The 22,244-nt window shown below is 39.2% G+C and overlaps 1 protein-coding gene across 1 annotated transcript in view; it reads right to left on the bottom strand.

The window, feature by feature from the left end:
* Nucleotides 1-21,514, bottom strand: part of LOC139716480 (lysocardiolipin acyltransferase 1-like) — a 37,803-nt gene extending 16,289 nt beyond the window's left edge. Inside the window, exons 1-4 of the mRNA XM_071628024.1 lie at nt 21,191-21,514; nt 9,098-9,107; nt 6,200-6,385; nt 4,796-4,927 (exon numbers count right to left, since the gene is read on the bottom strand). Of these exons, the coding sequence (XP_071484125.1) occupies nt 4,796-4,927; nt 6,200-6,385; nt 9,098-9,107; nt 21,191-21,361 (499 nt within the window). The 5' untranslated portion in view covers nt 21,362-21,514. The remainder of the gene's footprint in view (nt 1-4,795; nt 4,928-6,199; nt 6,386-9,097; nt 9,108-21,190) is intronic.
* Nucleotides 21,515-22,244: the final 730 nt, after the last annotated feature.

Raw genomic sequence — 22,244 nt, 5'->3', positions numbered from 1 at the left:
TGACTTCCTTTTCCTTTATGGTTTGTATCCGTTTTTACAATATTAATGAGTTAGGCAGCAAATCTAATATATTGTACCTCTTAAGGCACTGCCATTTTCTATTTGGATTAATACTTAAAGGACAAGTTCACCTTCATAAACATAAGGATTGAGAAAATGCAACAATATTAGTAGAACACATCAGTGAAAGTTTGAGGAAAATTGGGCAATCGAAGCAGAAGTTATGAATTTTTTAAATTTTTGTATTGGAACCGCTGGATGAGGAGACTACTACAGCTTGTGAGTCATATGCGTACAACAGTATAAAGAAAATGTAAAAGAAAATTCAACATATTTTCACTATTTTTCGCATAATAAAAGAGCACTTGACTTGCCTCTTTCTAAAGGCAGGGGAATAATATTACCCATAACATTTGTCGGTAACGAGTCAGGGGAATGTGTACTTTTTTCAAAAGATGGAATTTTGTGAAATTCTCTTTATATTTTCCTTATATTGTTGTACGCATGTGACATCTAAGTTATTCATACACTGCAGTAGTCTTCTCATCCAGCGGGTACTGCACAAAAACTTCAAAAATTCATAACTTTTGAACGGATTGTCTGATTTTCCTCAAACTTTCAATGATGTATTCTACTAATATTGCTACATTCTCTCAATCCTTATGTTTATGAAGGTGAACTTGTCCTTTAAACACCTGGCTTCATTAGCAACTGACTGAGAGTCCTTAGACATTTAACAAGTCTTTGTTTGGCATTTCCTTTCATGGATATGAACCATTCTTACCGTTCCTCCAGGTTTCGCTCCACAACCATCTCGCAGGGCTTGACATTTTGCTTTTCTTAGCACTCCGCTCGAAACAATAGGCAGCGTCAAGCACTCTCAGGCACATACATTGTGCATGCACCGACACTATACATTAAAGGGATGGCATAGTTTTTGTTGAGATAGGGATTCAAGTTTTAACTTTTTGTGAGATAATGAAAGCCACTTATATGGAGCATTAACGAGCATATAATGCTAAGAGGAATTACAAAATTATTAGATGAAAATCAGTTTTGAATGGCTGAGATATCCAAAAACAAAGAGTTTCCTGACAAAATGTGGGTCCCACCTTTTATCACGACCACTTTATTTTACTTTGTAGGTGGATAATCTCAGCCATTTCAACACTGATTTTCATCAAATAATCATTTCATTCTTGATAGAATTGTACGCTCTTTAATTATTTCACAATGGTTTCTAATTATCTTGCAAAAAGTTAAAATCTGAATCCCAATCTCAACCACATTTATTCCATCCGTTTAACAATATAAATGACCCAAAGCCCCTGACTTCCAAGGCAAGGACATTTGCCAATTAACTACAAAATATGATGCGCTTTTGGGGGTACCAAATAGAAATCTGCCATTTCGCTGAATTATCTACTTGATTTTTCAGTGCTTCATCCTGGGTTACCCTCAAAACAGACAAAAACAAGGAAAAGTAGAAATTACGCGGTGCGTAATATATGTCCCCGCCGGAAGTACATGTAGCATTTTGTAGCAAAATGTACAATACAGGTCAAAAATCAAGGTCAAAGGTCAAAGAAGTCAATGGTCAAAATTCTGTGTAGAAGTTTTGAAGCCCTCACCTAGTGCCATCACATAAAGCAAACGGAATCGAAATCGGATTAGAAATGGCGAAGGAGTAGCATTTTGTAGCCATTGTACAATATAGGTAAAAAATCAAGGTCAAAGGTCAAAGAAGTCAAAGGTCAAAATTCTGTGTAGAAGTTTTGAAGCCCTCACCCAGTGCCATCACATAAAGCAAATGGAATCGAAATCGGGTTAGAAATGGCGAAGGAGTAGCATTTTGTAGCAAAATGTACAATACAGGTCAAAGAAGTCAAAGGTCAAAATTCTGTGTAGATGTTTTGAAGCCCTCACCTAGTGCCATCACATGAAGCAAACAGAATGAAAATCGGGTTAATAATGGCGAAGGAGTAGCATTTTGTAGCAAAATGTACAATATAGGACAAAAATCAAGGTCAAAGGTCAAAGAAGTCAAAGGTCAAAATTCTGTGAAGAAGTTTTGAAGCCCTCACCTAGTGCCATCACATAAAGCAAACGGAATCGAAATCGGGTCGGAAATGGCGAAGGAGTAGCATTTTGTAGCCAATGTACAATATAGGTCAAAAATCAAGGTCAAAGGTCAAAATTCTGTGTAGAAGTTTTGAAGCCCTCAACTAGTGCCATCACATAAACCAAACGGAATCGAAATCGGGTTAGAAATGGCGAAGGAGTAGCATTTTGTAGCAAAATGTACAATATAGGTCAAAGGTCAAGGTCAAAGGTCACAACTGAAATTCTGTGTAGAAGTTTCAAAGCTCCCATGTAGTGCTATCATATAAAGCAAACAGAATCAAATTGGCTCATAAATGACAGAGAAGTAGCAAATTGAAGATTTTGATCACACACGGACGCACAGACGGACGGACGGACGGACGGACACACACACGTACGGAGCCCGTCTCATAGTCCCCTGCTCGAACTCGTTCGGCGGGGACAATAATTTTTGGAAGAAAATTTGGCTGCAACAATGAGCTCAGCAGTACAATAGCATCATAACATCAGCGCTCATTACACACAATACGCAGCGATGATCTCAAAGTCAATGTCACACACTCACACAACAGCATAGCACTATGCCTTACCAGTTCACGTAATATAAGTAATCATGGCACCAGTTCATGGATTACAATGATCTCATTCTGAATTGCTTTTAAAATTGTAATAACATGTTTCACGAAAAAAATAGAAAAAACAAGAATTATCATTGCAATTATCTATCTACCTATATATCTATCTATCTATCTGTCTTTCTGTCTGTCTATCTATCTATCTATCTATCTGTATACATATGGAGATATGCACATCCATACAAATTTTTATATTTAGTTTTTTTTTATTCATATAGCTATCAAAGCATTGCCAATGGCTGCGGATAGACAATGGCGTGCAGGTATATGTTTTCAGGGTCTTTACTGTGAATCACAGTTGTTGAATGGTACAGGCAACAGAGCATGATGTTTTAACGATGGTGCCAAGGAACTCTGTGCACATTCTAGCAGGTGGCACCACGATACTGAAGATGAGCACAACTTACATGAGACAATGGACGGATATAGCTCAAGTGGCTATCTATCTGTCAAGTTTGGCAGATTCAGACACCGCCGTGTTGACGCTGGGAGATAACGTGCGCAAACATCTTTGCCAACCTTCTTGGTGTACTCAAGCTATTGCAGCAGTAAGGAGTAAATCCCTGTAAGAACCACTGATCTCTACAGTAAAATATCTGGATATCTCATTGGCTGATTCATGCTGTACAAGTGATTGAAGCCACCAAGCCTCCATGTTACCACATGCACTCTATGCAGACACGCATGCATTTTCCAGCAGAGATCGTCACCGACAAATGTGATGTCGTGAGCTCCGTACACAAGTGCATGGCAATGTGCGTGGTAAGATGGCGGCACAGTGGCTTCAAAGCGATTACCCAATGAGATATCCATACTTTTCTTATAGAGCTCAGTGATGAGAACAGCCCACTACTTACAATTTGTTTCTTCATCCATGGTAGGCAAGCATAAACCTCAATATCACTTGCAGACATTCTGAGTGACCAAGGCATGTACATTTTGCCATCAATCACAAACCCCCAAGGCATGCATTGTGTTTACAGTGAATGAAGTATTTCTCTTTCCATCTAAACTTCATACAGCAATCAATCTCATACAGCAATCAATCTCATGAAACACCATATGACTTGCACAACATAAGTAACATACATCACACTACTCTGGCTCAATTAATACATGAAAACCACATGGTTAACATATACACTTAAACCATGGAGCTGTAACAAATCTCTTTAACAAATCTCTTCCTCTTTCTCTGTCTGTCTATCTCTCTCTCATTCATTCTCTCTCTTTAATATTCATTCACTCTCCCTAGTTTCCTGAGAGAGACAGAGAAAGAAAAAAATAGAGAGCGCACCCCAGCGCACTGTATGGTTTCTCCATGGCTTCTCTGCCTTAAAATATCCCACAACCATATTCCCAGCTAGCAACAGAATTCTTTCACAGCTGCGCCTTTGTGGTCCTATGTTACAATTCATGATTTGTAACACTTCCTCTTGAATTGGCCGCTTAACATCATGATGGCTGAACATTTGGAATCTTGCACCATCACTGTTCAAATCGATATTGCCACAGCCTACGTGAGTTCCGGAAACCACAGTAAACACATAGCACAGCCTGGTTTTTAATTTGATATCTGTTTACAGATATCACATCACATGTGCTGCAACGATAACTGCCATATTACTGACATGCTTTTTTGTTTTTCAAATAATCTACATTCAAAACTTCTTATTCTCTGTCCACCCGTACCCATAAATAAATACAATTAAGTTCTTTTGGGGCACATACACTCAACTGACAGAGATTCTGAAGCATTCTTTTCGTTAGCCAACATCCACGATGGAAAGAGAGGATTAAACACTGTCAATAAGACCAACAATATACTGAGTCCATTCTTCATTCAATTCTTCATTACAGACCAGAATTACTCGGCCACCTCTATACTTGTACAACTGATTTTTTTTTTCTTCTTCTTTTCGATGCAGTTGCGCGGGGACAGGTATCGAGGATTCCAGGAATTTGTGGATATGTTTGTTGTTTTCTTTTCTCTTCATGGGACTTTGTTGCAGTTGTTGTTGTGTTGCCTTTTTTTTAATTCCCCTATTGATACAAACCTTCTGGGAAAAGGAGCAGCTGAAAACTGTAGCGCATCTCGGAGAAGTACTTGAGGACCGAGGTGAGCCAGACGCGATCTTTGACCCACTGGCGAGCCAGGAAGACGAAGCACGCTGCCTGCATGGCCCAGCCTGGAGTGGAGGGGGGAAAATAGAGAGGTGCATATCAGGAGCATGAGGAGAGGGGGAGGGAAGGGGGAGGGGGGAGGGAGGGGAGGAGGGAGGAAAGGGGAGAGGAGTTGTCGAAGAGGACTGCAGCCCCTCTTGAGGGCTGTCATAAAGAGCTCTCACTTCCTTGAAGCAATGGTCATGTAAGCTGCATGTGAAAATTATCTTTAACCCTCTCTGGGCCATGGACTTTGGACAGTGAATACAAAGCTGTGGGGGTTTTCTAGATCATATGCCAGCTGGCACAAAAAGCACACACAGGGTCAGTTAAGAGAGGAAAGTTCCACTCCATGTTTTAATTACATTTTAACTACCTTGAAAAATTTGTGTGAAATCAAGTGAATGGAATAATGAAAGTTTTGACAGAGTTGGAAATCAAATATTAAAGGCACAGAAGACCTTTGAGGCATACACCATCACTTTATCTCATTTTGCCATTTCTTTGCCAGGGTCTTTGGACAGTGTGTACAATGCTACGTCATTTTCTGTGCTGAGCAATACTCAAAGAATCCAAAGGTTTAAATGTTAATTGATTGCAACTAATATCACCGTTTCAAGAAAGTTTGAGAAACTCCCAAATTCTTCTTCCATTGGTTTGCTTGCTTTGAGTTTCTTCTGTATCACAATGAATCGTGAGGCGGAGCTCCTGCTTGGGTAAGTTAGGTTCTGCCTCAAATGTTTTTCAACAATGGGGCACACAAACCATTTGAATAATCTCTGGCTTCCATCAAACATGAAATCACCTGGCATTGAATGAAAATTTGCTGGTTTATGCTTCACATGTCACAAGACCCTGATCAATAGACCCAGACGCAAGCTGCGTGTCCACATTGTATTACAGTCTGCAAGAACTCCCGCAGGTGCATTTTACACATCGCCTTATTTGACAGGAAAGTACCATCATAATAGTTCACAATAATCATAATCTTTTACACTGTGCAGCTGCTATAATATGAAATGTATTTGTCTGTATATTACTGTGTATTACACAAGAAGAAGTAAATGGCTGTATATGCTCTATCAAATGAGAGTAGTGAATTCTTAGTCTATACATGGCAAATTTACCCCACACATGAAGTGAGTCATATAACTGCATTTTTTTGAGAGCTGAATTGAAAAAAACAAAAAAACAAACATTGCATGGCTTCAATCCACTCTCTGAACAATCAAATTGCTGGGATTCTGAAGTCTGCCATAATGTGGTAAAACAAACAGTAAACAAATCTTGTGATGTACCAAGGCATGGGGCTTTCTTGAGCTGGGTCTTAAGGATGATCTTGAGGTTAGTGGTCTGGGTGTAGGCCAACAAGACGGCCATGTAGAAGAGCCAGTCAATCCGCGTCCGATGGTTCATGATGATAACGCTGCGCTCATTGGCAACTTTGTGCCCAATGGCTCTGAATTTGGTGCCAAAACACACCTCTGCAGTTAAAAGAAAAGAAAAACAATACAAGAAAAAGTCATTGGACTTGGTTGTAGAGGAGTCAATATAACAATCACATCTTGCTACTTACTACAACCACCGCCACCACCACCATCACCACTACTACTACCACTTCTACTACTACTACTGCTGCTGCTGCTGCTGTTGATGCTGCTGATGCTGCTACTACTACTACTTCTACAGTTGTACTACCACTCCTGCTATTACTACAACTGGTAGTCCAATCTAGAAAGAGATATTGTCCCAAAGAACAATGCAATTTTGAGATATGTTTCGTTTTATGTGGCTGCTATTGGAGGAAGTACCTAATAGATGTCTTATGTTAGCAAACAACCACTGTGACTGGTAGTTTTAAGTCCCCTCCAACGGACTATGGCAATGAGAGAGGATAAAGTGCTTTAGCCTGAGGCAAAAGCTGCTGCTGCTAAAGGGACTCAAACCAGGGACCCCATGATTGATAGTCCGTGGTCTTAACCACTGAGCCACATCAGCTCCACAACCAAAGGAGAGGATTAATCGTGTTGCATAGAAAGTAAATTATTTCCAGGAGCAGTGTACTTTCGCACTGCACCATCAAACATCAAACTATAAAAACATCCCCTCAAATGTCTCACGCTGACGTATTAATCTTGATGATTGGCTCTCAAGTGTTCTTGCACTCGTTATCAATGGTGGTATTGTCCTCGCGCTTTAATAAATGGATTCGTTTACTTTGGGCACTTATGTGCAGTGGTGGCTAGCATCGATGTCACAGGTCACACTGTGGTTTCTATTCCCTCTATGCTTGCTGTACCACAAGGAAGGTCTGCCCCTTGAGGTACTGCTCCTTCCTGAACGTTATATGGTAATTTGAAGTGACTTTGGTAGGGTGCGATAGTAAGATACAGCGTTGTAGATAGAAACTGAAGCTTTCATTGCTTGATGAGCACTGTCGCAAAACAGATACTATAATGCCTGTGATGGCTTAATGAGCCATCAAAACATGTAACCCACTCTTAAAGGTATAGCAAGATAACAGAATGCCTATTTTGTAGCTAAGTCAAGAGAAGAGGGCAGTGCTAAAAGGCCATAAGGATGAGTTGAGAGACTGAGCAATGAATGATACATTGCAGATTATAGAAAAAGGCATAATGCAGATACACATTGTACATTCTCTTGTGGACTAAGGCTGTGTCCATGAAGTATATGATTTATGTATAGTCAACCATTACTTTGCTCATTCAGCATTATTATGACTACGTATTAATATAAGTTATTGACGTCTGCTGTATGATGGCTGTAAGTGGTAACGGGAGAGAAAAATGTACATCAGTTTACCCCAGCCACCACTTTCCAGAACCTTTATATTTGGCTATGTGGACAGACAAAATGATAATGCTACATTTGCATCCTTTGAGGAATTTAATTAGCAGTCCACTGACGACGTATCATTGCTATTTCATCTGCCTCAACACTCATGACTGCTCAAAGCTCTCCCAGCTTGAGACAATATGTTGCCATGGCAATGTCGCATCGCCATCATCACTCACCACAGATTCAGAAGGAGAGCTCATTTGTGGGGCGTGAATAGAAAAAGGCAAATCAGTGTATACTCACCTAGCGACGCCTGCAGGGGGTCATAGGTCACATCAGCAGGTGAGAGCCAGCCACCATGGATTCATAGAGAGAGGGAGATGAAAGAAAAAGGATGGGAAAAAATGTCAGTGCTGATTGACTCTTTTATACACCTGTCATTTGATATGCACCTATAAAGCATTCACATGAAATACGGAAGCGTTAATGCATGTCTGCAAGATCACATGCTTTGTATGGACGAGCCTATCATGATTCTGACAAACTAGTGCAAAACAATACAACTATTACAAAATTTTATAGATGTAGATACTTGAATACATTTCCTGAACATAAAATTATACTGATATTAACAGTTAAAACAAAACCCGCTTTGTCCCACATACATGTACTCTTTTACATGTCGGTAGCACTCCCCCTGGCACTTGAAAAAACAAAAAAACAAACACACAAACAAACAAACTGCATGTGTCCAGTTCACTGAATCACGGCACATATCGTGCACGGAGATCTAAAATCACCACAGAGCATGGAAATAATTAAGTGAACGCTGCTGATAATGCATTTTTATGACTGAGAGAATTGGAATGAGAAATAAAAGTCATCTTTTCCCAAGAGATTGACATAGTATTACATTTGTGATCTGGGTGGCATGATTTTGGCATGCAGTAAGTTACACACATATGTCCACTCTCGCAATGCAAAATTTGCAAAGTAAAAAACAAAACAAAACATACCACTGCTTTTTTGTGACCCCAGCACATATACGCTGTGATGATTAATATCGATACTACTGTTAGTAATAGATAAACTGGCTAATTAGAAAAATAAAACCGTCATTGGAGCGCATCAGGATCGTTAGCCTGACTGAGCCAGAGGGAAATTTTCAAGCCATGCAACAATTAAAAGCCATCAACAGGCCTATTCACACTTAATACAGTCATATACTGCAGTGCTTGTAGAGGTACATTCTTTCGGGCCAGAAATACCAAGGTTTTTCACAAATGCGAACGGTACCAACTGAAATACCATGGTATCTATCGCCTTCATATTTTGCCAGTGAGAACTGCGGCAACAAATTACCATGGCATTAAGCAATAATTTTAATGTGAATGCACCTAACAGAAGCTTCGAACAGTGGACTCAGCAATGCCGGATTCTGTTTACAAACACAGTACTGTGGGCTGAATGTTATCACCTCCGTTTGTAGCTCAGTGACTTACTTCCTGTCATAGTAGCACATCCTGAGATAACACGCACAACACAAGTTTAACTTTGGAGGTCAGTTTGCTTTATCCAGACCCATACCGACTTTGGTTGAAAAATTATCATTTTCCAGAGTAAATGGTCCAATTATGATTATACCCATGGCTTGCACTCAAGTGCTTGGTCTGCCAGATGGGCAAAATTAGGACAGAAAAATAAAGTTGCTAATTTCAGAAATTATGAAAGTGTCTACGAAGATATAAGGTTATACTTACTTAGTACCACAAAACTGTTTTATATAAATGTGTTGAACTGGAAGATTTATACAAATGTATCATTCCTCCCCCCCCCCCCCCCCCAAGTTCTATAAGTTCAACTTGAATCTGTTTTAATGCAAGAAAACCTGAACATGGAGTGGGTACTTATTTATAGCTAAGGGGGTACATGTAGGTCCTGTCAATCAGTACAGTACACACAGTGACCATATACTGTACAAGCTGAACCTTTCCTGTGGTTACATGCTTGGGCTGTACCCAGATTGGATTTCTTCAGCACATATTTTACTATGCTACCCATCCCCCCCCCCCCCCCCCAAAAAAAAAAAAAAAAAAAAAAAAAAATATTTGTACTTTGTTATTTTCACAATGGCCTAGCAGAGCGCAAAAATTTCCACACTTTAATTACGTGCTTGGTACATGTATACTGCATGAAATACCAGTGCAAGTACACAGCTCAAAGAATGTACAACAATTGTATACTATTGCAACTGATTGACAAATTGCCCTACATCGATGTATCAAGCACTGAATTGATCAGTGTTTTAGTAGTAGCCATGATAAAAAAATCATGGGCATACATACTCGAGCAGGATTCGAACCAACGACCTCCTGATCACCGGACAGGCTTCATCTCCACTAGACCACAGAGCTTTCGCCCAACAGCAAGTGTTGGTTCTAATCAGGGAGGTGGGAACCTGTTCTAATCCTTATAGCATGCAGCGGGTACAGAATTTCATGCTTTTGAATAATCATATACTAGTGTAAGGTACAAGGTGTGCATAAGAAACAGCATTTGAAAGGTGTGAATGGTAACATCATGAAGTAATATACATAAAGGGAAGGTAAACCCAAAGAGCAATGTGGATTGAGTGAAAGCAGCAACATTAGTAGAACACATCAGTGAAAGTTTGAGGAAAATCGGACAATCGATGCAAAAGTTATGAACTTTTAAAGTTTTGGTGTTGGAACCGCTGGATGAGGAGACTACTAGAGGAAATGACGTATGAGTGGACAACAATACAAAGAAAATATAAAGGAAATTCAACAAAAATTCACTTTTCTAGAATTATGAAAGAGCAGTGGACCAACCACTTTCAGAAAGCAGGGGGAATAATTGCTACCCTTAACATATGTCAATATCAATTTGATGGAATTTGTAATTTTCATGAAAAATGGATTTTTGTAGTATTTTCTTTATATTTTCTTGGTATTGTTGTCCACTCATACGTCATAACCTCTAGTAGTCTCCTCATCCAGCGGTTCCAACACCAAAACTTTAAAAATTCATAACTTTTGCATCGATTGTCCGATTTTCCTCAAACTTTCACTGATGTGTTCTACTAATGTTGCTGCTTTCATTCAATCCACATTGTTCTTGGGGTTTATCTTCCCTTTAATACTCAGGAGTTAAGTTCAAAACGTATCACACACTTCAAAGAAATCTTGACTGTGTTAAAAAAGATGATTGAATAGAACCTCCCCCTCAAAAAAACAACAATGGAGAATTTTATATATAATTATAAATATATATAGCTGATAATGTTTAAAGAATGTAAGACAAGATATTAATCATCAAGAAACAGACTAATTTCGCATAGCTGTTAGTCTTGGTGGAAAAGACCTTGGAAGAAGACAAAGGTAATAATAATTTATGACTCATAACCTACTAGAATTATGTTGAAGGACAAGCAATGCAAATAAATTCTAAAGTGTATGAATAACATATTTTCATCTGAGGCATCAATGCCTGCAGCATAATCGAAGGATCTATTTAAACGCTAGCATGATGGTTCTGTCACCCACATACACACAGGTGATCCTAGTATAATGGTAGCTGCTGGACTTTTCCATGATAATATCTTTTATATCTCTATATCAGCAAATTTGCATGAAACCCAGCGAGAAATGCGACCAGTAGAGCCTGTAGGATATGTAAAGAGGTGGCAAGGTAATGCTGCTTAATCCAAAGTATCTCTTACATGCTTCATGAAGGGGGGGGGGGGGGAGGAATATACCGGTAATTACATCAACCATTTATCACACTTTCAGGCAGCGGGCTTTCAGGAATTCTTTCGTTCTGCTGTGGAGTCATATATCACACAGGCTGGCAATATGGAAGCTTATTTTCGGTCGATACTGTATGCATCATAATTCTGACACAGAGCCCTGCAGGAAGAACATGTCAATAATTTATTTACAACACCGTAACACTTTTATAATGCAGACTTTCGCTCAAATAAATGCTCCTGTTGCCCATTTTACATTGTAGCTACTGTACAAAGTGACTTGCCGCTCTCTCACTGCTTAGCTCAGAACCTGTTTGAAAAATTACAGGCATTTTGTAAGTGTTCCTGGTTTTGTCACGCTCCAATGGTAGCTAATATTGCGATGATTCATGGTTTTACTCATATGGCTCTGTTAAAATAATACTCATAGAATTTTTTTTTAAGGGCTTTTCTCATTATTACATGTAAGCTATATCTTTTGGCTTTCACCAAAATTATCACTATTTTTTTTAAGGGGTTTGTTGAGTGTTTTCCCTGTCAGAAGAAGCTTCAGCTGGCAACGAAGTATGGGCTATAAAGGCCAAGTTGGAACATAACATACTCCAGTCCCACCTGATACCGAGGCTAGGCACTCCTAAAAGTAATGTGAGATTAAGCACAGCTTGCCATCATGGGCATACACTGTTATGAAAGTACAACTGCACCAACATTTTCTTGTTGAAACCTGAGCCAACATTTAGTACCGTACTGTAGGTACTGTTTGTGTGTTCGTGTGTGTGTTCTCCCGTCAAAGAATGATTTTCTTCCTGTCCATGTATTCTGATGAAAAATTGGTAGCAGCAGATGGGTATACACAGCTACTTAGCAAATCCTGGAATAGTTCTCAAACAGTACAAGTATACAGTTTCAGATCTAAATTGATCATTTATCAATTTGGTGAGAGCAGATTAATAATGATTTCCTCGTTCCTGCTGAAGTATAAAGCACTTTATCTTCCAGTCAGCAACCACACAATATACAGTAAGTGTTCTATGGCAAAGACCGGCACAAACAAGGAAGTTTGCAAAGTCTCCTCTGCTGACATGAAAAACGGTAATTTTGGTCAAGATGCTAGACTTTTGTTTTTTTCTTCTTCCAAAGTTTATAGATTTTGCTAGCATTCAGGGTCAGGACTGTTCTGGCCCTTCAGATGTCAGGATGGAGGTACTGTCTTGTCCACATTCTCCTAAAGTCTTGTTCACTTCAGGGGAGTATAATGCTGATTAGCCAAAGTCTCACTTGCTTTGGAGTGGAATGGTGTTGACTGAACTGCTTTTAAACAGTTTTAAATTCTTGAATTTGTTTACGCCTGATATGGTAGATTTATCTAACCTGGGTAATGGTGGGAACGAAGAGGTTGCTTTCGTAAATATCCTGACATTAAGATCACTACATACAACGCAAGACACAGATCAACCATCCAACAAAAGAAGAGAGCATACCTTAGTAGATCAAACATCAGCACCGTGTTGTTGTTTTTTAAATGCTTGACGGAATCAAAAAACAATCATGCATCAACGATTTTCAAAAATATCTCCTGCACCTGATGTGCACTTGACAATGCTTTTATACTGAAGGGAACTTCCATTCTGATGTAATGTCACTCTTTGTATGAAAACAAAATAAGAGAGGTACAAAGTTGGGGGGAAAAACACACACACATACACACATACAAATGTTATGAACTGAAAGTTTAGGAGAGTACTACACTATGTACACCAAGACAACTTGGCAATTCTATGTGATCTGTGTGTTGAACAGAGCTCTTTCCATTCCACTTGTGTGCAAAAATTTACCAATTTTCATTTTTCACCAGAGAAAAAAAAATGTCTTCAGACCTGTTCTAGATCAAAAATAAGAATATCAAGCTTTAGCATGTTTTCCTCAGAAGATAAGTTCTGTCAGTGCCCAAATATTTGGAAAAAGAAAAATTAGTGATATTTTGTTTACAACACAGATGTAGAAGTGTTTATCCCCTGTGTTATTGACCATACAGAGTTGCAAATTTGTCTTACTCTCTAAATTTTTTACAGGTCAAAACTTCTTTTTATGTGTGAAATTTTTTCATCAAATTTTTACTGATGTACTTCTCTGATTTTCCTTTCCTCATACTAGGCAACATTATATCAGGATGAAACTTCCTTTAACAAACATACACTGTATTTAATCAAATATGCAGATTTTCCTGCACACATGTTACAAACAACATGGTTGTCAGAAAGGCCTGTTTGAACCACACATGTACTTCTGATTGTATATAATAGCAGTGTTGTCTAAAAGGCTGTATTATAAAGACTACCACTATGTCGCATTGTCACCTCCAGAAGGCATGTCAGAGAAAAGGACAAAGGAGCATTTGTGCATAACAACAACAATCAATATCTACAGAAAGCCTTTTTCCACTACCAACGAGGCAGAAGGGGTAATTTTGGAACCCCATGGACCAAGGCATTGCTATTGTGTGTACAACCAGTGGATATCTCTGTTTAATGAGGAAGTCAAGATGACACCTTTCTACATGTTGAGCACAGGCTTTGTCGAATGACAGTTCACAATGTTGCAACAATCCAAAAGCAATGAGAACTCATTGGTGAGAATGTTCCTCTTGGACTCATATCACAATGTCACAGACTGTTAAAGTTGACTTGTATTCATAGAAATATGAAAGCATAATATCCAGTACACAATTAATGATAAAAGTTTCATTGAAATCAGACATATGGCAACAACCCTTCTCCCCTACAATTATTGTACAGTCATCATGGACTAAAGGTTGCTGCAATACTAAAACACTTTGATGCAAAAAACACACAACACATTCTTCTCATATTTCAATTCGGATTTACATTTGTAAGGAAATTCAGTGAAGAAGTGTGTGCAGGGTAGTGGGAAAGTTGATGAAGAATAAAATCAGTTTCTCCTCTAATTTGCATAATTGTACATATTGTAGTTGTCTTTGTTTCAAACATTTGTGGTGCCAATGGAACATCGTGAATTTTCCCTTCCTCAATACTCATGATTTGATTTACATAGCCAATATGTGATTCACTTGGTGTCTGTAATCTACAGCTCTTATTCAACTTGCATTACTTTAAGTACAAACATGTAGTGCATTTACGCATGTGTACAATGTGTACGTACATGCACATGTGTATCAATCATCAATTATGGGTACATCTGTTAAAAAAAAGGAGGAAATGTTGCGAATCTTACAGTTATTTTTTTTGAAATAATTTTTCTCGAAACTTGTCCAAATGTGTGGGTATACTAAGCAGAGCAAAAATGTTGCACACTGATGTAGGCCTACATCTTGAGGTTATAATTTACCAACATACATGTCATATCATAAAGGTATAATACAATGTTTATAGTGTACTGAGCACGCTGCACCTCTTGAATACGGGTAAGTATGACTTTTGGAATCACATTGTAGCAGTGGAGAAGCACAGGTCAGTTTATCAAGAAATCTCCTCTAAATAAACAACCTATCATTCACTGCCCTCCATCTGTCTCTCTCCATTCTGTGAATGCCATCTGCACTACTGACAAATCTTCCTTGGAACACTTCACTGGAATAGCAAGCACATTGCTTCTTACTCTCTCTGCCCTTACAGTATCTCCTTATTTCTCTTTTTTACCCTCCCCTCTGCATCCCCACTACCATACACGTCAAACTTTTCCCTGCTCACATAACTTGACGGCACTTCACACCAGAGACTTCAAGATGTTGGCAAAGATTCAAACCGATTTTCTCACACGGGGAATCAGAAGAAATAAATTCATCACGAGCACAGGTAGGGTTGTGCCACGCAGTGAACTCTGCGAGCTACGGAATGACTTTGGTACACTTCTGATTTCTTAGTCTATCATAATGCCCACACCCGGCTGTACATGAGAGGAGATTATTAAAGGTACTGTTTACCACTGGGAGCAGTGATTTAAAAATGTTCTAGATATCATACAATGTATTTGATGCATTCATATGTAGGTCAGTTGTCAGTTGTAAACATTCTACCATGTAAAAATTTCGCAACAAAGTCTACAACATTTAAGGAAATATCACTATTTTGCTCAATAAACCATAACAGTAGACGTTTTAGTCCAGAAATATTTCTATTATAACTAATGTTCACATTATATCTAACAATACTTAAAATTAATTATACTGATTCAGACCTTTACATTGGTTGTTTCTATCCCAAACTCACATTTAAAAACTATTTTGAAGCCCTAAAGCTGGGTTTTTGTTTCATCTGCAAATGATAAATCAAGCCTTTAAGTATCTTTTGTGTGGATGTAGGATTAGTATGTACGGTGTAAGCCATTATTTTGAATATATCTGGTATGGACAACCAGAAACTTCACTACAGTGGCATAACTTCCATTTAATGATGACTACAACTTTCTGCAACGGATTTGCGGGAAAGCCGCCCTGTCCAATCTATGCTTTATGGTACTTCAATCTACATTGTATGCTCTAGATGGTAGCAACCAAATTGACTTTTTCTAAGAGCAATTCAGATTCCAGTCTCTCTCCCAAGCCCCAATCATAATAATATGTAGGCCTACATGTATGTCACAGCCCCCAAACCCATCCCTAGAGTCAACACATTAAGATGAAAATATGACAAAAAGCGGGAAGCTATCTGAGTAGAGAATGTAAAACCTAAATGCATCTGCAGTTTAATGATCCTGAAAGACAGGGCATTAATTGCAGTGACAGTAATGGTGAGTCATTTTCGTGGTCTAGCTCTCCCCATCCACCATCACCAATACTTCAACCCCCCCGCCCTCACCCCACACCCACACGGCAGACATGACAATAAAATACAGGAGAATGCATCAGCTTTCCACGTACTGTAAGTAGTAAGTCATTCATGCACAACTAAGAAGATTGACCACCACTGCATAGTGGCTACTGGTCAGCAGTCTGTGACCACGGCAGGCCCTTCGTGTACATTCATGCACAGTAGCGCAGATTACCGCTGGCTGCTGGAGGTGAGTCAGGATGACAAAGCCTACCGTCCTTCTTGTATGGAGCACTGCCAAACGAAGGTCCCTTATTCTCTTCTAGAGGCTCACCGACTGTTGTTATTGCTAGCCACAGTTCTGGGGAAGGGGGGGGGGGTCACACTGGACATGGCCCCACCCTTTATTTTTGTTGAAATAAAAGAAATGTGAGAAAAAAAAAAGGAAAGGGGGTGTGTGCGCCCTCCTTAATTTTATTTGCGCCTCCTCCAACCTTTCTGGAATTCCTGGATCCGCCCGTTCTCAAAGGGTGAATTGTCATCATTTCACCATTACTTATTGTAGCCCTTACAATTATTATGTGTAAGTGTGTGTGTGTTAGATAAACAAAACAAAACAAAATAAGCAGGGCCTACAGGATTACCCAAATCATTCATTTGGGCAAACATATAAGATTGGACAAGAACCAATACCCTACTTGTACCCCCCCCCCCTCATTATTTCACAGAATACACAGCACCTGCATCGTCTAGGATGTGCTATTGTGCACCATTATGCATGCACACAGTTCTAGCTGCATTAAAAAGAACTACATTCCATTTGCTCTGCATTATATGGTACACAAAAAGTCCACCATGACTCTCCAGTATTATACTCTGCTAAATGCAGTGCAGATCCCATGATATCATAGATTTTACAGCATATTTTACAACGGTTGCCCGGCTGCTGTTAGCCATTTCTCAGATACCTTTATATGCGAGTGTGGGTTGTTGTAGGGTGACATCACAAATACAGCCTACTAAATTTTGATTTATAAGCACCTAAAGACATAAAAAGCCATGGGTAATGGTTTGGGGATGAACTGTTTACACGAAGTGGTATTCTACAGATGGAGTGTGTGAGGGAAAAAAATATTCATCATTTGATTCATGTTGACTGGAGACTTGATTCTGTGATAAAGTGCTCCTCTGACTCCCCAGCATCTGCTTTAGTTGTTTTTGTTGTTGTTTTCCACATGAAAATGTAAATCTAAATACAATTTATCAAATCTGACTTGAATCACCAGCTGCACTGTATACAAGAAGGTTTTGAAGACAGCAGGGGCAAAAAATACCAAACCTGAACCTGTAAATTACTGATGCTTACAACCGGTACGTGTACTGACACACAAATCCATGCTCTAGAATTCCAAGAACTTCTTTGTATTTTGATAACTGCATGTGACGGTCTATACCTTTTGCTTTCATAGTGTTACACTGAACAGGAACTGTTGTAAAAATGTACTGAAAAACATTATGGGCTCCTTGTATAGTCACTACCATTCATTTGAATACATGCAGATCTGTATTTCACAAATGACATTTTTGGCAGTGCAAATAATCTCATAGACATTATACATTGTACAGCTGTAGTTTAAATGCTGTTAATGTTACACGTACGTATACAATGTATGTTGAATCACGCTATATAAAAATATACAGTTATTATATGTTTGCTGTTACAGACAGAGCAACTATCCTGCAAAAATTGTCTCAAGCAGTGACTGCACTTGTCACTTTGCATACAATGCCTGTTCTTCGATCAACAGCTCAGGCATAAATTAAACAATCTTGAGCATTTCTCGTTTTGTTGCTATTTAATAAGAGGAGCTGGAAGATAAGTCAACTTGGTTCTTGAGCTCATCAGTTGACTGACTGGATTACAATGCACTAATCAAGACCTTTGAAACCTCACGAACAATGACAGCCCACCAGGTACCCTTGGCCACGTTTCCAATTGGGGGTGAGGTCATTTAACTTACTTTAGAATAATTAAAGACAAAACACATGCACGTACTAGTGTAGACAGTTATGAGGGATATGATTTATCAGACGCATTCAAGATAATGTGTTTTTCAAAAATCATACAACTGTAAAGACATAACATTCACAAATGATGTACAGTCTTGAGATTGATTTAAAGTAGGACACTTATCTATTTTGTGGACATGAAGTCAGTTAACTGTATCAACGAGCAGCAATCAATAATAAATCTGGAAGGGCGGAGTGCAACATGTGCTGACTCCCATTCTACATGTATGTGTCTCTTGCCTATCCTCTGCACAACAGTAGCGTATAGTAAAGTGGGTGGGGCCTAAAGGTGGAGGCCTGGAATGGAAGTGCCAACTAAAGCAAAACGGTACTTCAAGCAGTGTGCGTAACGTCACTTCCACTATAGAGTTCAGTGGACAAAACGCATCATGAAATGCCCCTCAGATTTGAATTTATGAATGGTAGAACCATGTAGATGACAACAGCGTCGCATTTGCTATGTGCTTGCATTATAGGATGCTAGATGAGAGGACTTTCTGACTATCAAACTGCCTGGCTTGTGTTATAGTACCATCATCAAATTTATGACTTTCCTCAAATTTCCACTAATTTGTTGCCTCTGTTTCTGTAGGATTCAACACGATGCATCTTTGGCACTGATCAGTTTTTCTCTGAAAGGTAGACATGTACATCCAATGTAAGTTCTTGCCATTCATGAAAACAACTGGAATGTCATTGAAGAGAATCAACAGAAATGTTATGTTCAACCACAAGAAATGATGTGTACCCGGTACAATCAATACTGGCAAAGTTTTAAGATAGACCTGCAGATATCTATTGCATGTAATGCAATAGATGCTTGAGTAGGTCATTAATTTTGTGAATGACATGAAGTCAAGTACACTGTATTATGAACATATTCTTCCACCTACACAAATACTAACGTGTTACAGTGATTCAGAGGAACATACTGCTGGGCACATTGCACGTGATTAGGCGTATACTGTACGTTTGAATAGTCTGAAGGTGCATTTAATGGATTTGAATGAGGTGATAATATTTCATCTGTGTGCAATGTGTCTCAATGGGGGTTCATGAGAGGTTTGAAAATGTCACTGCAACATATGCCCGAATTCTTGTGAAACATCCTTTATAGCTGGCAATATGCTATGCAGCATCCTCGAGAGTTGGCGGCATGCCTAAAATCAACAACACTGTAAACGTACCCGCGGTAATCAAACATGTGAAAAGCATGTGCATAACTTGAGAAAGATCAAACTAAATTTACTTCCAAAATTTGGGCACAAAACATGAAACAGGACATCAAACATACTTTATAAGCAGCACAAAAGGATAGGATGAGTCATTAAATATTGCAAACTAGGTTTCTATAGTATAAAGCTTGTGATCTGTGTGCTTGCTCCACGCACATACATTGTACAATTTCCACAATATTTGCACATTCAAAGTTTGCAACATTCTAAAATTTCAAGTTGTGGACCACCCTGGTATCTAGCAATCCTGATTTGTCAAATCAAAATGATGAATGCAAGATTAAGAGTCCCAGAATCTACAGTATGTACACAATGTTTGTAGCACTAGTCAACACATCTACTAGTCAAGATTAGATGATTCTAGACTAGAGTTCAAACTCTGTTCACTTTTTCAAGCAGGAGGTAAATACAACTGTACAAGCTCCACTGTATGGTAAGGGTACCACCTATCGGCAGGGTACCTTGCCATCGGCACCCTGCGTAACATGGCTGTTTGCGTATAGAACGAAAAGGTACGCGCGGGATTAAGTGCCATTAGCCATAAAAACAATACAAACGAAGAAACGAAAATCAAACTAAAAAACAAACTAACAAAAAAACCAAACTAAACACGTTTCAATTACACATCCGCTCAGTAACGACGCATGGCTGTGAAATTCATGTGTATTACAGTCTGTACCTACATGTATGGAGGGGAGGGGGTGCCGATCGCTAGGTATGACCAAGCATTGTGTGTACGGACAGGTTGTGAGACCGGACGCATATTTTAAGTGCGTGTAAGTGCGTCTGGAATGAAAATGATGCAGTGAAAGTCTCACAAGATGTTATGAGTTACTTATACACACATACATGTAAATACTGATGTCATTAGGCCAGTTCGATCGAATGTTCGTTAGCGTCGATCGTACAGCGACAATGTAAACACCGTGCACGTTCGCTCCCCATGTATTTCCCGTACAAAATCAACGCGTGCACAACTCTCTTTAATACATTCGTACATGGGGTCACTTTGAAGGGGAAAATCCAACGATTTAGCAGGTTAATTCTCACACCGTTTTCAGAGTATGTTGTCTAGTATATCATGAGGACTCTATATGAAGTCTTTGAGGTAAAGAAGGGTGCATATTCTATGTAAAATAGGTAAGTTTTCACGCGCGAACTTAAATGTCCGGAAACCCAACCCCCCCCCCCCCCCCATCATACCCTTTAAGCTGCGCAAAGAAAACGGATTGCATGCACTAAAATTGCGCTATTTTAAAACGGAGATTCATAATCAACGAGACGGCCACGACATTCAAAACTGCAGTATTTATGGCATATTTGATGTAAGAATTAGGCGAATTTGTTTTATATTTTTAGAATAAACAAGCTACAGATCCTTAGCATTAGGGTGACGATAGGTGGCCGGTGGTACCCTCAATCATACAACACTACACTGTATCAGAGCAACTTGAGCCGAGGCGAGGGACACCAAATCAGAGCTGCACAATCACATGTTCTAGAATTCCTTAATGCCATTAATGGGCACCATAATATATCCGGCATGACATAGGTCAAAGGAGTAGAGCTCTTTTTAAAAAAAGGTGAATAATTCACTAAATGCCCGGAGTAAATTTGTACGTTTCTTACCACGGGTAGCGCCAACCACAAGCCGATGACTTGATCCGTCACTCTGCGGTAAACTTGAGGGGCAAGAATCATGAGTGGCAGACTTGGGCCCATCATCAGCACGGAGCCGATGAATGCAGCGAAAAAGGCTCCGAGGAGCAAAATGACCCCTGTAATTTTGTCCCTTTCCATCTCTGTAGGCTTTACTAATTACTTCGAGGCAGGTAAAACGTACGACTAAGCTTTCAACACCTTTCCCATGAAGATGTTTTCACGTGGATTCCAGTGGGTACGTTCTCGTTGACATTTCAGATTTCGTTCTTCAGATCCACTTCTACGCAGCTCTACGCCCGGCCGTCGTGTGTGTAGCTCTGCGTGCGTGTTAAACGTTAGAGTCGAGTGCATACATACTGTATGCGATCGATCGACAACGTACGTGATGCGATGATGTACCCATACGTACCCGATCGCGATGGGGTAGACCCATGCACTGCACGGGGGTCTGTCATCGCATGGAGGACTGCCACACCGTGTTTTGAAAAAGCGGTTTAGAAAAGTCAAACGCTGTTGTTATTGTTGTCGTTCACGCACGATGATGGAGCGATCACTTGAATTCAACACTTGTGCCAAAACATAGCGGTTGATAAATCCAGCTATGGTAAAGACTGTTTACGGAATGATGCAATTTATTGTGATGATATGTGAAAAATATTTTAACTTACATTGTATTTACAGAAACTTACTATGTAGGAACATACAAATTGTTACTAAAAACAGAAAAAAACAAAACAAAACAAACAGCATAATACAGTACAACTATACTTAATTTATCTTCAACATTCAAATCAACAAAACTAATTAGATTAAGTGAACACACACATGGAAGTTCCATCGATCATTGATTGAGGTTTTCTTGTATAAAAACAGAAACACATCAACCACATCTCGTGGAAATGTCTGTGACCTCATTCGTGAAAATGTATGTAAATGCAAAAATATATGTAAATGCAAAACTTACACATGATGAGATAAGATCGCAACCAACATCGCCTTGTACATTTTGTAAAACTCAAGC

This window comes from Diadema antillarum, unplaced genomic scaffold (assembly GCF_040938485.1).
Source record: "Diadema antillarum isolate AM-2024a unplaced genomic scaffold, OU_Dant_1.0 scf00000065, whole genome shotgun sequence".
NCBI classification, from domain to species: domain Eukaryota; kingdom Metazoa; phylum Echinodermata; class Echinoidea; order Diadematoida; family Diadematidae; genus Diadema; species Diadema antillarum.
The sequence above is the reverse complement of the archived record's forward strand: the minus strand, read 5'-3'. Positions and strand labels throughout refer to the sequence as shown.